The 15,306-nt window shown below is 41.5% G+C and overlaps 1 protein-coding gene across 1 annotated transcript in view; it reads left to right on the top strand.

Annotated features, from left to right (window-relative positions):
* LOC115469725 (disintegrin and metalloproteinase domain-containing protein 9-like) overlaps positions 1–15,306 on the top strand; it is a 247,157-nt gene that overhangs the window by 118,643 nt on the left and 113,208 nt on the right. The window contains exon 11 of the mRNA XM_030202513.1: positions 14,083–14,219. Within this exon, the coding sequence (XP_030058373.1) occupies positions 14,083–14,219 (137 nt within the window). The remainder of the gene's footprint in view (positions 1–14,082; positions 14,220–15,306) is intronic.

Genomic DNA, 15,306 nt, shown 5'->3' with positions numbered 1-15,306 from the left:
AAAAAAACCAGTAAAGTCCAAATGAAAAGAGCTCCTGGGCCAATCAGAGACCAGTCAACAAGTTTTAAAAGTATACTGCTCACAGTTCTGTAGATCACTTCTTCATTGAGTAAAACTAAAAGAGGAAGCATTCACTTTTCTATAACAGCTTTAACATAAAACATGCACCACCTGCTGGCCACTAGAAGAAATACACTTCAGGAATTAAGGCAGGAAAATACCCAATACATTTTACAGGCTTAAAACACGCTGTTTCTTCACACCTCCCCCTATAAGAGAGAGACCCTAGATTGCGGCCTATTGGGTCTCGATAGTCCAGTGTGGTCCTGGCTCTTTCTTTCTGGAGAGGCCATCAGCGTTACCATGTTCACTGCCCTTCTGGTGCTTGTAACAGAAATTTTTACCACACTTAGTACATCAAAAACAGTTTTAATCCTGTATGCTTCATTTTGTGAATAGTGAGGAGTATCTTCTGACAGAAGCTTTTACCACACTCAGCACATGTGAATGGTTTTACTCTTGTGTGTATTCTCTGGTGCTTTGTTAGCTGTGATTTATGAATAAAGCTTTTTCTACATTCAGTGCATGTAAACGGTTTCATTCCTGAATGGATTCTATGCTTCTTCGACATTAATTTCCAGCAACTGAAACTTTTCTTACACTCCGTACTTGAAACTGGTTTCTTTCCTTGATGACATTTTGCATTTCTTGTCGAGCTTTCTTCCTGGTTGAAGGTACTGTGATAACCAGGACATGAAGATATTTTATTATCAGTGTTTTCCTGATATTCTGTAACATTTGCTTTATTGATGCAGCTTTTCCCATATTCTATACTGGTACTGTACATATTCCAGTTTCTTTATTATTTTTTAGGTGCTGCATTAGCACTTTCTTCATACTGAAATCTTTCTCATACTTAGATCATGTAAAATGTCTCTTTCCTGTTGTTCTAGTTCCCCCTTTTGACTGAAAGTTTTTTCGCAGTCTATACATTTAAATAGTCGCTCTTCAGTGTCACATCCCTCTGGTAATATCTCTGCTAGAAGGTCAGGTATGGGTTCACTTTCCTGATAACTCTTTTGGTGGGCTGCATACATCTAGCATAGTACAGACAGAGAGGGTAATACAGTATACAATCAGAGAAACCAAAAGAAAAAAGCAACACTGGGCCTTCAAGACTAGGACAACAGGAGTACTTTATTAGCCAAAGACCTGACACGGGCCGTGTTTCGGCGCCAAAAAGGTGCCTGCCTCAGGGGTCAAATTGCAGATATAGCGATCGTACAGAGTTCAAGTTGTAAATGCCTTAAAGACAGCCTGGGTAACTTGCATTAATTTCGCTATAACGCGAAAAAAGGGGCTCCGGCGAAGGAGCCTTCTCCTGTTTGGTCCGAAAGGGTAAATGCATGAGTGTCACTTTCTGATGTCCTGTGTGCAATCTGTAGAAGTTGTTCTCTGTATGCCCTGGGCATTATAAGCTGCTCGTCTGCTGTCCAGGGCCTATTAGGTCAACAGGATCAATCTATCTATACAACAAGCCCCCCTTCCAAAGGATATGATCTTTACGAGTCTCATTGGTTGGCTGAACAGCCCTCTGCCCCAGGACTTCCAGGTCAGGGTCAGAGCACTGTGCTTCCTGAATAACATGTCTCTGTCTTATATCGGTATCCATATCTGGAAGGGTCTCTGCTGGTGACTGACAAATCAGAGTCATCAGTCTGATCAATAGGTGTGTCAGTTAAGTCAGGCTGTTCCATGCTCACGGCTTCAGTCACCTTTGGAACTGGTGCTGCTGGAAGCACTGGAGCGCCTCCTCTGGTTGCTTGGTCAGCTGGTTCCACCTGGATTGGCTCAGGATCTGGAACTGGAGAGGTGATCTCTATTGCTTCTGCTTGTTGGACCGCTTGGGCCTGACTATGGGTCACCATAGCAGAAATGCTGACTCCGCTATCAAGAGTAATGTTCATTGGACCCATTTCGGTCCCAAACAGCATTGGTACCAGCATGTATTTCATAATGCCTACTTCTTTGTATCCAGGCTTTGGTACCCCAATCCAGGAATACTCAAGCAATGGGTACAGTCTCTCTGGATCCATTGGCTAGCACTACCTCTGCAGTGCAGACTGGTAGAATAGCATCTTCCGGTACTAGCTCTGGTTGTAACAAGGTCATGCTAGAGCCAGTGTCCACAGGCCCAGTCACCCAGGTCTGATTCACAGTTACTGGGGTACTGTAGTGCTGTGGAAACTCATTTTCTTCCTTGCTTGATGAACGGCCAGCAACTTTTTGTGCTGCAGCAACTGTGTGGGCCTCCTTCGTGGTACTGGAGCTACCCACAAAAGCCGCCAGCCTTGGTGCAAGAACTTGAATGCTCTTTAGTGCAGGCTTGGGATTATCTGGAAAGTCAGCTTTGAAATGTCCTGTATGCCCACATTGATAACAAAGATGCTTATGCCTAAAGTTTTTAGGATTTTGGGTAACACTGGAGGGTTAGCCGACAGTCTCCGAGGCTGCAGGAATATTTGGCTTAGGATCCTGGCTGCTGTGGATAAGGATGGCTTCTCTTTGCCAACCAGGGACGGTTAGCCATAAAGATGTCAGCCAACTCAGCCGGCTTCTCTGGAGTATGGGGCTGATGATCTTGAACATGTTCCGTCACCTCTGGACGACAGCGCTGCAGAAACTGCTCCAGGATAATCAGGTTTTGGCAGGACTCCATAGTTTTAACTTCAAATCCACTGAGCCACCAGTGATGCTGGTATCTTAGCTGAATCACAAACTCGCTGTGAGTACCATCTGCCCCCATTTGTAAAGTCCTGAACTTTAGTCTGTAGGTCTCTGGGGTAATGGCATAATGGTTCAACAAAGTTTTGCGCATCTCCTCAAACTGAGTGCACGTCTCCATGGACAGTCCTTGGAATGCCTCAAGTGCTGTACCAGTGAGCTTTCCTTCCAGATAGTGCACCCAGTCTCTATGAGGAATCTCATTGAGGCAGCAAATTTTTTCAAAGGCAGATATGTCACCTCTGGTATGATCAATGTGCGAAAATAATTTGGTCCCAATCTAGGCTGTGGATCCTGCCTCGGGCTTCAGTGCAGGGATTGGGCTGGAACTTTGGACACGAGCCATTTCCATCTCCAACTTCATTTTCTGCACATAGAATTCAAATTCCCGTTCCCACTCTTCCCGATCTCATTCCTCCTGCAGAAGCTGGTCTAGCCACTGTCACTCTAGCAAGTAGGTCTACCGTATCTAAGCTGATGTGGCATCTGGCCCTGCCAACTCACAGGCCTCTGCCCACAAGGAGTCTGCTCTGCCCCCTGGAGGTTACAGATAAAAAAAAAATCTGAACTACTCAGTGGATGGGGACCCTCACTCCACACACTGAGTCTGACAATCCCACCGCTTCCACAAAGAAAGAAGAACTGGTCTGTCATGAAACACCTAGACATCGCTTGGGGTTATTCCGTGGCCACTTAGAGGGTCTATCCCCAGCACAGCTCAGGTGTGCCTTCACCATACTGCTTGTGCTCTACACTAGCACCCTCCTCTCACTGACTTGGTCACAACCGCCTCTTGGTGAGTCTCCCATTCTCAAATTATCCCAGTGATTTCTAGGTTAATGGAGCCACACTCCCAGTTGTCCCACAATCCAAACTGCACTCACAGACCCAACGCACAAACCACCAGGACTCTTTATCAGTCCAGACAAAGAAGACGGTAAACGAAAAATTGTTTGCTGTCTTAAAAATTGAACAATAAACAAAAAATGTGCAATCAGCAAACAATAACAGGTATCTGAAATATGGTAACACTAACTAAACATTTGTTTACTTTCTGAAAGGTACCTGGGAAGATCAGGACATATAACTGTTTGTTTACTGAGCCTCAGCAAAGAGATCCTGCTCGCTTTTCTTCCTGGCTAAGACTGGGGGAAAACACAGTAAAATCCAAATGAAAAGTGCTCCTGGGCCAATCAGAGCCCAGTCAGTACGTTTTAAGTATACTGCTCACAAGTACTGTAAATCACCTCTTCACTGATTGAAACTAAAAGAGGGAGTATTCACTTTTATATAACAGCTTTAACATAAAACATGCACCACTTGCTTGCCACTTGAAGAAATACACTTCAGGAATTAAGGCAGGAAAATATCCAATACATTTTACAAGCTTAAAACATACTGTTTCTTCACAATGCCTCAATGCTTCCGTCCAAGACAGCAGTGGGGACAAAAGTCCCAGATGCCCTCCCAATCTATACAAGAACCTAATTTTTGACTCTTTCCTAGAGAGCATTGGCATAGTACAGTTGTCCATGCTAAATGACCTACCTGTCAGAGGGAGACTTATTCTGTTCCCACAGATATGGCCTTTCTTAACCTCTGACCTATGGGTTCTACATACCATTCAACATGTCTATGCTCTACATTGGCAAAAAAGACCCCCTAATCATCCACCAAAAGAGTCTTATTAAAACTCCGTCAAAATGGAATTACTTCGAGAGGAGCTCTAGGCCTCCTCCTGCAAAATGCAATAGAACCAGTTCCTCTTCCAGTCAGGGGTCAAGAGTTCTACTCCAGATATTTTCTCATTCTGAAAAAGACAGGAAGAGTATGTCTGATTCTTGATCTATGAGACCTGAACAATTTTTCCTCAAAGAAAAGTTTTGCATGGTATCCCTAGGGTCACTACCTCCCTTGATACAACTGAATGATTGGCTTTGCTCTCTAGACCTCTACAGGCACATACCTATTCTTTCTGCACATAGAAGATGCCTCCACTTCCACTGTGGAGCTCTACACTATCAGTACAAGATCTTACTGTTTGGCTTGGCCTCTGGTCTTCATGAAGTGTCTAGTAGTAATAACTGCAATGCTTTGCAGGTAGGGCATCCATGTCCTCCAATACCTGGATGATTGGCTAATCAAAGCAGCCTCTCAGGAGTCCAGTAGTGCTTCCATTCAGTCTACAGTAAGACTCCTAAAACTCCTGGGATTTGTCATCAACTTCCCCAAATCACATCTTTAGCCGGTACAGATTTTACAGTTTATAGGGGCACTCTTCGACACAGCTTAAGATCGAGCATTTCTTCCTCAAACAAGGGCGAACAATATACTACATCTCGCCACTCAGGTATCCCAGTCGACTCATATTTGCTCGAAAAATACTCTGCTTCCTCAGTCACATGGCTTCAACAGTCCATGTAACGTCATTGGCTCGATTTCACTTTCGCATTCCTCAGTGGACACTCTCCTCTCAATGGTTTCAAGCCACTATCTATTTGAATCCAAATAACTCCACAGCTCCACCACTCTCTACAGTGGTGCATGGTATCCAACAATCTTACACAAGGCCTTCCATTACAACCCCATCCACATCACAAGGTTCTCACCACAGATGCTTCCATGACGAGTTGGGGGAGCTCACATTGATGGTCTCCAATACAAAGGTTTTGGTCTCCACGAGAGCAGCAGCATCATCATCATATCAATCTCCTGGAATTGTGAGTTGTTTGGAACACTCTCAGAACCTTCCAGAACTGCATTCTCAGTCAGGTAATACTAGTTTGCACAGACAATCAAGTAGCGATGTATTATCTGAACAAACAGGGAGGAACCGGATCTTACCTCCTCTGTTGCCAAGCAATCTAAATCAGGACTTGGGCGGCTTCTCAAAACATCTTTATAAGAGCTGTTTATCTAGCCAGAAAACAGAAGACAAGGAGAAACTGCCCTCCACAAATCAAGATACACAAAAAGAACAAAGTGAGACGATCAATAGAAGAGAAAAATCACCAATCATATATAGCAACCTTTATTCACATTTAAGTAGACTTGACACGGCCATGTTTTGGCTGTATGCTGTGCATCAGGAGTCTGACTTAATCCAAAAGTTTGATTATAAAACCAGTTATACACAGTTGACTCTCACATACAACACACAGGTTAACAATGTATTATGGTCATAAGTCAAATAAGCAAATTCAAACTATTCTTCATGTTGTATGGCAGCATGACCTGTGGCAAACACTATTGAGAATGCATTAGTGCTGCTTTTATAATCAAATTTTCAGATTAAGTCAAACTCCTGATGCAGATCCAAGGAAAGTTAGGTGGAGACAGGAGACTGCATGAGCCCACCTATCCCATTATGTGGGCAGAAGCCAGTAGGCAGAGCTTGCCAGCATTTTAGTTCACTCAAAACAATAGCAAATGCTTTTGAAAACAATAGCAAAAGATTATTAGAAATAACAGACTGCCTATGCGTGATCCATCTGTACAAAGTCTAAAGCTGTTCCAGTTGGCTAGACAGTGCTTTAAATGTGGAGGATAAAGGATTTTTCAAAACTTATTTGACAGCTTTTTTATTTATTTGAAAGCTTCCCATATCTAGATATATATCATGAAATAAAATTGAGTATCACTAAAACAACTTAAAAAATTATTGTAGCTGGTAGAAACATCAGTAATAAACTTTGTATTTTGTGGAAATTTTTCTATACTGTTCTATAGAATGCAGCAATACATGGCTAGATTTAAGTGAGGATATCCTGTTTCCTGATGGGTTCATCTTAACTGTTGTTGTAATCGGCCTTGGGAAGCCTGGTGTTATAATGATGGAATATATTGAAATTAAATGGAAGTCAAATTAAACTCTCCTTTCATTGGGGCACATAGAGTCACATCTTCACTTTATCTCATTTGAAGAAGTTTACATTTTAGATACACAAATGGATTCTTCTATTTTGAGCGTGTTTCAGGGACAAATGGTTTTATAAGTCAAAATAATAAAAATAAATATTTTGCTTCATGCAGATTTCTCATTTGTTTAAACAGAACTAAATGGGCTATAAGCCCGTAATGCAGTAGATTGGTTTTCTTATATTTTGTTCTTGTGCTGACTTATACTGTGTCAAAACTGAAAACTCTTTATCTCATCTATCTGGTCGATCATAAAAGGAGCTTATTGTGAACACTGTCCACAGTAAAAGGTTGTTTTGTACATGAGGAATTGTGATGTTGCATAAATATATGTGTACTAGTAAGAAATGCCTGTTTCGGAAAAGAATGAAACAGGCGCTAGCAAGGTAATCCCCCCCCCCCACCATCCTCCCACCCTCTGGAGTTCCAGACCCCCCCTCCGTCCCTCCCTTCCGAGTTCCACACCCCCCTCTCCCTCCCTCCATCCCTCCGTCCCTCACTCACTTGGTTGCGAGTTTGTGATGAAAGTTCGCAGCGCTCTCCGCGCTGCTGTCACTGAATCTCTGGAACTTGTGCATTGTGCCTTCGCCGCCCCGCCCTTGACGTCATTTGCCGCCCCGCCCTCAACGTCATTGCGTTTTGACGTGAGGGCGGAGCTACAGTGACTGCAGGCCGGCCAAACTGGATATCTCGGGCGCCTCAGCCGGCTTGAGGCTTCATTGGAACGTTGGAGGTGCCTTATATATATATATATATATATATATAGATCTTTGGTCCTAGTCATGTATCTAAAGGTTATATAAACCTTTCATGAAAGCCAGTTAATTGTTTAACTTCTTTGTGGAATATAACCACAAAGGCATGGTGTGGTCACATTTTCTATAAGATAATACTAGAACCCAGCTAAGGAACAGGTTATTTTAAGTTAGTCTTCACTGGACCAAACTTGCTTTCCTTGTGCCATCACCAACCAGTTGGATAAACAGCGCCTTCAAAGGTGGATATGTCTGAAACATTTATCAAAGTTGAGATTAGCATATATACTCAATTGGGCATTTAAAAGTCTGTCCTTTAATGATGCCGCATGTTCAGAAATCATAGCTATAAGTGTAGACAGTTATTTAAACATTACCACATGCACACACCAGAGCAGGCATCCAAATACACATTGCAAAAGTAAATAACAATGTCTACAGCACAACACAGTGTATATCAAATTGTATAACCACCATTAGGTTTCGCCTTTGGGTTTAACAAACAATACCATGTAAATGTAAGGTCTGGATAAACAAATTAAAACAATCAAAGTTTAAACAAATGCCCATAATATGTAATACTTGGTAGCAATAATGAAACAGTGATGGAATATTCACATAGCAGGCTGCCAACAGATATATTTTCCATTGAACATAATTAACATTGTATGATCTTAGCGGTTAATAGTGTTCTGCTTGATACTGTATTTTGGCAGATTGTATACCTAATAAAATCATACTCATCTATATACAATACAAACACACAGCTGGGAGACATGGAGGGGCATTTTGAATATGACATCTAAGTCGGACTTTGTACATTTTGCGCTAGACATCCCAAATTGAATAGGAAATATGGGCATTTTCAAAATAGCAAAATGTCTCTCTCTTTTTTTTTTTTGGGGGGGGGGGGGGAGAAATGGCCAGATGCAAGATATTTTTGTGTTCTGTGCATTTATCTTTGTGGGTCATTATCGGGAAAAAAACTTCTAAGTGAAAAACGTAGAAAATCAAGCCATTGAGATGTAGGAGGAGCTAGCATTCTTAGTAGACTGGCCACACAAACACCCTAAGAGCACTGCAGTGGACTTCATATAAAAAGCTCCCAGATACACATATCACCGTTACCTGCTTATACTGGATGCTGAGAAAGTTATATGGAAATACTTTTAAAACAAATAGGAGGAAATATTTTTTCACTCAACGAATAGTTAAACTCTGGAACTCTTTGTCAGAGGATGTGGTAACAGCGGTTAGTGTATCTGGGTTTAAAAAAGGTTTGGACAAATTCCTGGAGGAAAAGTCCGTAGTCTGCTATTGAGACAGATATGTGAAGCAACTGCTTGCCCTGGGATTTGTAGTCTGGATTGTTACCACGATTTGGGTTTCTGCCAGGTACTTATGACCTGGCTTGACCACTATTTGGAAAACAGGATACTAGGCTAGATAGACCATTGGTCTGACCCAGTATGACTACTCTTATGTTATGGTCTTCTAGTTCTTTACTATTTGGAGGTCACAAACGATTTTAGAAAGTCAGACAAACTGTCCTGTTTGGAGGTGTTTTCTAAAGTTACTATTGCTGGCTAAAAGAGATGATTACTTCAGCCTATACTCTTAAGTTTAAGCAGCCTCCTGAGGCTTCAAGAGCACACTCAATAAGAGGGTGGCATCCTCTTGGGGAGAGCTTCATTTTGTGTCCCCAGAGGATATATTTATGCAGAGTGGCAACATGGTCCTCACTTCAGCCTTTGCCAAGAATTATATGTTGGAGCAGATTTTGGCGCAGTAGTTCTCCCAGCTGAGATTTCAGAATCCCTTTCATTTTAGGGACTGCTTTTCTACATTCCACAAGTATATGGATTGGTCTAGTGCCCTGATGGCGAACCTATGACACGCGTGTCAGCACTGACACGCGTACCATTTTCGCTGACACGTGGTGGATTTCAGCATTTCCTTGATTTGTCCAGGTTTCTCGACAAATCAAGGGAATGCTGAAATCCGCCCCGCACTCCCCGACAGAATCCTCCGATGAGCACGCGACCACCTCACCTTCTTAACTCCTCTGCTCTGATGCATGCGCGACGGCGACGCAGGCAGGCTAGAGGCAGCGTCTGTGCTCGTGCGCGTGCCAGCCAGCGCCTGCATGCTCAGCATCAGCTGGTGATAATCCTGCACGCACTGCACGCTTCACGCAGGCGCAGCAGCTTACTGTCTGCAGCCTGCCGCCTTCTCTTCAGCTGCTGCCATAATAATCGCGAGTCGACGAGAGCACGAGGCTGCAGCGGGACGGTCTGGTCTCTGTCTTCTGAATCTTCTCTTGTGCCCTGCCTGCCCCTTGCTTAGCCGCCGCCATAACAGTGAGGTAAGATTCTTAAGAATCTTAAATTGTTTGGGATAAATATAAGTAATATAACAGCAGGTTATGCCATGATTTAACAGGGCAGGCATTTCTCAGTCTGGGGGGGAGGGGTGCATAGTTCTATGAAGGAAAGACAATCTACTGAAAACCTTCCAGAGAATTATGTGCAGTGTGAGCTGATTTTCATTTTCTAAGTCTCACCCTGCTGCTGCTGCTGCTGCTGTTCTTCTTTTTTTCCTTTCCAGGTTAGTTAAGGAGTGTGGTAGCTGTGTTAGTCCACTCTTAAGGTTATCAATAGAAATCAAACAAAATAAAACATGGAAAAGAAAATAAGATGATACCTTTTTTATTGGACATAACAATACATTTCTTGATTAGCTGACGAAGAAGGGCAACCTTTGAAAGCTAATCAAGAAATGTATTAAGTTATGTCCAATAAAAAAGGTATCATCTTATTTTCTTTTCCATGTTTTATTTTGTTTGATTTCTATTGATAACAGGTTAGTTAAAGAATTCCCCCTCCCCCTCACTTATCTTAGTTCACGGCACCCCACACAAGTTAAATAATATCAAGACCAACAAAAGAAACCGACTGACAGATGAACAAAGAAGTCACTAAGCAGGTAAGTTAAATAATTAGTTTTTGGTTTATTAAATACAGTTATATATTACAATTATACATTTTTGTTATTTAAACTATAAATATCATGAAATTATGGTTTTTTTCTCGAAGTGACACACCACCCAAGTTATGCTCGGTTTTTTGGCGAATTTTGACACACCAAGCTCAAAAGGTTGCCCATCACTGGTCTAGTGAGTATTATTGTACTCACTATTTTTCTTTCCTTTAGTCCCACCAGAGAAGTCCAGATCTACCCGCCCAAAATTATTCTGTTTTCTTATTGTATTCTTTCATGATTCTTCTGCAAGACTTATGTTTATATTTCTACATACTTGCTAACTTCTTTATGAAGCTAGATATGACCTTGTTTAAAAAAAGAAGATATTTGGAATATTATTCTCTACTGCTTGATACTCAAGGTACCAAAGGGCTCAGTCTGCATTGTGTCCTTTTAGGATAGAGCTCACAACAGTTATTCTCTGTCTCCATCTGCTGGTTAATGAGCATAACTCACAAGTATCTGGACTGGTATGGTGGGACTATTAGAAAGAAAATTATCGGATAAGCAGTAATTGTTCCTTAAGTGTTATCCCCCTAATTCTATAAAATTGTGCATACATTTTCACGCTTTGGGCTAGATTCAGTAAATGACGTTGAAACAGGTGGGCACATGTCCAAGTTTGAGGGCCGATCTTTATGCAACTATTCTACAAAGGGTGCAGAAGAGGCCGCATTCTTTATAGAATGATTCCATAAAAATCCGTGGCTAAGTATGGCGTGGCACTCATTTTTCATGCTGATACTTTCATATTCATACTTCCTTGCTCATGTTCATATGCGTGCTGACATAAGTGCATTGTGGCTGATGACTTCATGCATGCGAGGACACTGTAAACATGGCGACTGCAATCAGGCAGCCCAAAGTTTTCAGCAGCAGGCACCCTGATCCTTGCAGAACTCTTCATCCCCTGGGTCACCAAGCTCTTCAAGATGGAGGGGAACTATCGGAGCTACCTGGGTTTCAGGAGGGCATGGTGCAGGCTGCAGCAGAGATATAATGAGAAAGCCTCTTTTCCATGAGAGGTAAGTGCACCTGCATCAAGTGTCACAGAATTGCAGATTTATTTGGCATGCACCTGGGCTCTGAAGGAGAGGATGATGATGATGATTATGTTGATGATGGATATGTCAGAAATCTTTATCACACATGCAAATGACCACAGGCAAGGGACATTCATAATAGAAAGAAGCCCACATCAATAGTGAAACCCCAATCCAAAAATTAATTACTGCCAAAATAAATGGATTTTTTTTCTATGGGATTTAATATACTGCCTTTCTTTGGTACAAACACACACTCTGAAGGAGATTGCTCTGAGGTACAATTCTTTACATAGTTTCCTCTATGATAATAACCATAGCTTTGCATGCTAACACCTAAGATTCAGTTCTCTGTGACAGAAACATATACAGCAATAGATAAGAAAATGAACAGTTTCCCTGCCAGGAAATAGCTGATGCTAAGTCAAAGGGAAGGGAAGTGTACAGATAGGTGTGAGTTTCCATGGGGGGGAGGGGTTGGGGGCCCACCATAATGTGGAGATTTCAGGGGTCTCTACCTTGGGCCTTGAGGATGTCTCACAAGGCAGCATACTGGCCTTTGGAGCAGACAATTGTCTCTCCAAAGAGTGTGGGTTAGAGAGCGTGGTACCATCCGTTTGCAGGGCAACTGATGTTGTGAGGGCCCTCTGTAGTCAGTGAACACCCCTTTGTCAGATGTGTGTTTGGATTAGGGTTTGGGCCTGTGTCCCTGAATGCAGGGGATGTGGGTTTGATTCCCACTGTGGGTATTTGTGGTTAACCATTTTATTTCCCCTGCCATTGTGGCTGTGATGTGCTAGGTAGGTGTGTGTGACACGCTGGGTGCTTTTGTATTGGTGGCTGGAAGATGGTGACCAATAGGCTTCCTCCTTCCTCTGTTTGTTTCCATATCTCATAGGTTGGGTGTTGGCTCAACAGATTCTAGTACTTATGGGGGTTGCAGGCACACTGTATGGAGGGTAGCTGCATACTCAGGTGTTACAAGGGTGCTATGTCAGTGATACTTATGTTGGGCCCTGATGTGCTCCCGCTTGCGTTGGTTTAAGATGAGGTCTTTCCTCTGGACTCACCCGCCTTTGATTACAGTGGTGGACAATGCTTAAGAAATATTTTGGCGATATATTGGGGATCCCAGTGGAGGGATATCCCCCCATAACACAGGCCCAATATATAACAGGGAGACCTAGATCTATTAAAGAGCACCACAGACTGTTCCTAATCTAGATCTTACAGAATTCTTGGAGAACTCTCTTGAACTTATTACTGAAAGAATGACGTTAATAGTAACTTTCGCTCTTGAACTAGACAGAAATAATATTCTTCGGACATATTTTCGCCATACATATGATCCTTTCTTTGGGCAAAAGATTCAGGTTTCTCCTGACCTGGCAAGAAGTACACAAAAGAGGAGAAAAGAATTCTTGCTGTATAAATCAAGAATTCTTAAATTAGGAGGTACATTTTTGCTAGAATTTCCTTGTAAATGTCATGTCTCTTTTGAATTGGTAAATTATATTTTCTTTACCCCCAAGAAATTGTTAGAATTTATTGAATCAAGAAAAAGGGTTAGACCACCTGTGGATTTGCCTCCCTAGTTAGAAATGATGTTATATTGGCTGCAGACATCTGTTCTCTCCCTACCGTTTTGTAATTTAATTTAACTTACCATATATTTTTCATTTATAATTATTTCCTAGTTTCTTGAGTCAAAATTATTGTGGACAAAGTTAAGATGAAGATTTCTATACTATATTATTATTTGATATAAGTATATAATGCCTTTTGTTTTATGATTGCTGATATTTCCAAACATTTATGTTCATTGATATAAATGTAAAATTAATAAGTATAAAATAAAAATAAAAAAGAAAGAAAAAATAATATAAACCTAGAAAAAGCTTGTTACCACAAAAAAATAATTTCAGTATCTACATGTTGGCCATCCCATTTGTTTTGTGTTTTAATTGAAAGCAACCTATAGCTAGGGAGTCTCATTTGTGAGGACTTGCATTCCTACTTGTTCTTGGAAAAAGCTAAGTTATATAACTGCAGTAGGTGTTCTCCATGGACAGGACAGTAGGATTCAATTCATTACATTCATATTCTAACAAGCTCTATAGGAACTGAGGAGGCTTCAGAGAGCAAGTTAGTTAAACTTCAGTCTGAATCCTTTGATGGTTTCCCTGCATTTTTGCAACCCCAGTACATGACAGGATCCAGGGTTCTAATTAAATGGTTTCTCTTCAGATTATGATAATACTAATCTCTTGATGCTTATGTAGAATGACCCCCTCCCTGGTGGAGTTGGGTCTTTTGGGCTCACATATCTGAATTTTATCAATATTTCTCATATAAGTGCTTCAATTTTCCAAAAATAATATAGTCAGGATAATCTAAAATAACCAAAGGTACTGTGGAATCAGTATGGTAAACTGCCAAATAATGTTATACATGATCAGAGTCTAAGTTTTGGTTCTTCCAGCTATCTAGTAGCTCAAACTTGTAACTATTTCTCATTCTTTCTGTTTGGTTCTATTCAGTTTCCTGAAAACATGAAAATTGAGAAATTCTCTTTGCTCGTCACACATATGTTGGGCCATGTGCTGGGAATATCGCATGACAATCACAGGGTTTGTAACTGTCCAGAACCTTGGTGCATAATGAACACTGATGTTATGTAAGGCTATTTTAAATTCATCAGCATTATTGTATTCATTACACCCATATGTGTTCTTATTTACATGAGGATTATAGTTTGCATGTTTGCCTCTTTGGTACTATTAAAACTGTGATGCAAACAAATATTTTTAAATAATGCAGTTGGCAGTTGAAGAAAATCCATCATAAGAACATAAGAAAAGTCATGTTGAGTGAAATAAAGATCAGGCATAGCAAACAGGAAGAACCTGTACTGCAAAAGCACAAGCAGAAGAAACTAGAAAGTAGAGGCAGGCCAAAGGATGATCCAACACAGGAAATGGTGCATAAAAGTGCTTTATTTGCTGCTTGAAAGGGAGGACCTGACATGGCCCATGTTTCAGCAGCACAAACTGCCTGCTTCAGGGGTCACAGTAACATTCTTTGTAACCAAAATAATGTGTTTAAAATGCTGAGGCAGCACTATCTCATGGAGCACAGGAAATACTGCTAGAAAGAGAAATAATTTCTGGGAACCATACTCTGGAATCCAAGAAATGTCCACAGCAGAAGCAGGAAGACCCCAAAATGAGAAGACCCAACACAGGCAGTATTTGGCAGATGCAGCCGCCTGCCAGGACTTTATGCTGACCTGTGAATTTTCCACAGTAGTTTACTCTCCAAATTGCTATGCTGTGGAGGCTGCTGCTTTTATTGACTTATGCTACAGTGCCATACATTATTCTCAGTTGTCTCAGTGTTTTAAGTTGTATATATTGAAACCTGAGGTAGGCGGTTGTATCTGCCGAAACACAGCCCGTGTTGGGTCTTCTAGCTTTGGTGCTTGAATAAATCTGCTTTGAACTACATCTCCCTGGTGGATTGGTTATTGTTGTCATCCTCTACTCCTGCTTTGGCTTTCTTTGTGTGGATCTTTGTAGAGGGTGTCTTCCTGCTTCTGCTGTGGACATTTCTTGGATTCCAGGGTATGGTTCCCTGAAATTACTTCTCTTCTCAGCAACATTTCCTGTGCTCCAAGAGATAGTGCTGCCTCAGTGTTTTAAACACATTATTGTGGTTATAAAGAATGCTATTGTGACCCCTGAAGCATGTGGTTTGTGCCACCA

This window comes from Microcaecilia unicolor, chromosome 4, assembly GCF_901765095.1.
Source record: "Microcaecilia unicolor chromosome 4, aMicUni1.1, whole genome shotgun sequence".
In the NCBI taxonomy this organism is placed as follows: Eukaryota; Metazoa; Chordata; class Amphibia; order Gymnophiona; family Siphonopidae; genus Microcaecilia; species Microcaecilia unicolor.
The sequence above is the reverse complement of the archived record's forward strand: the minus strand, read 5'-3'. Positions and strand labels throughout refer to the sequence as shown.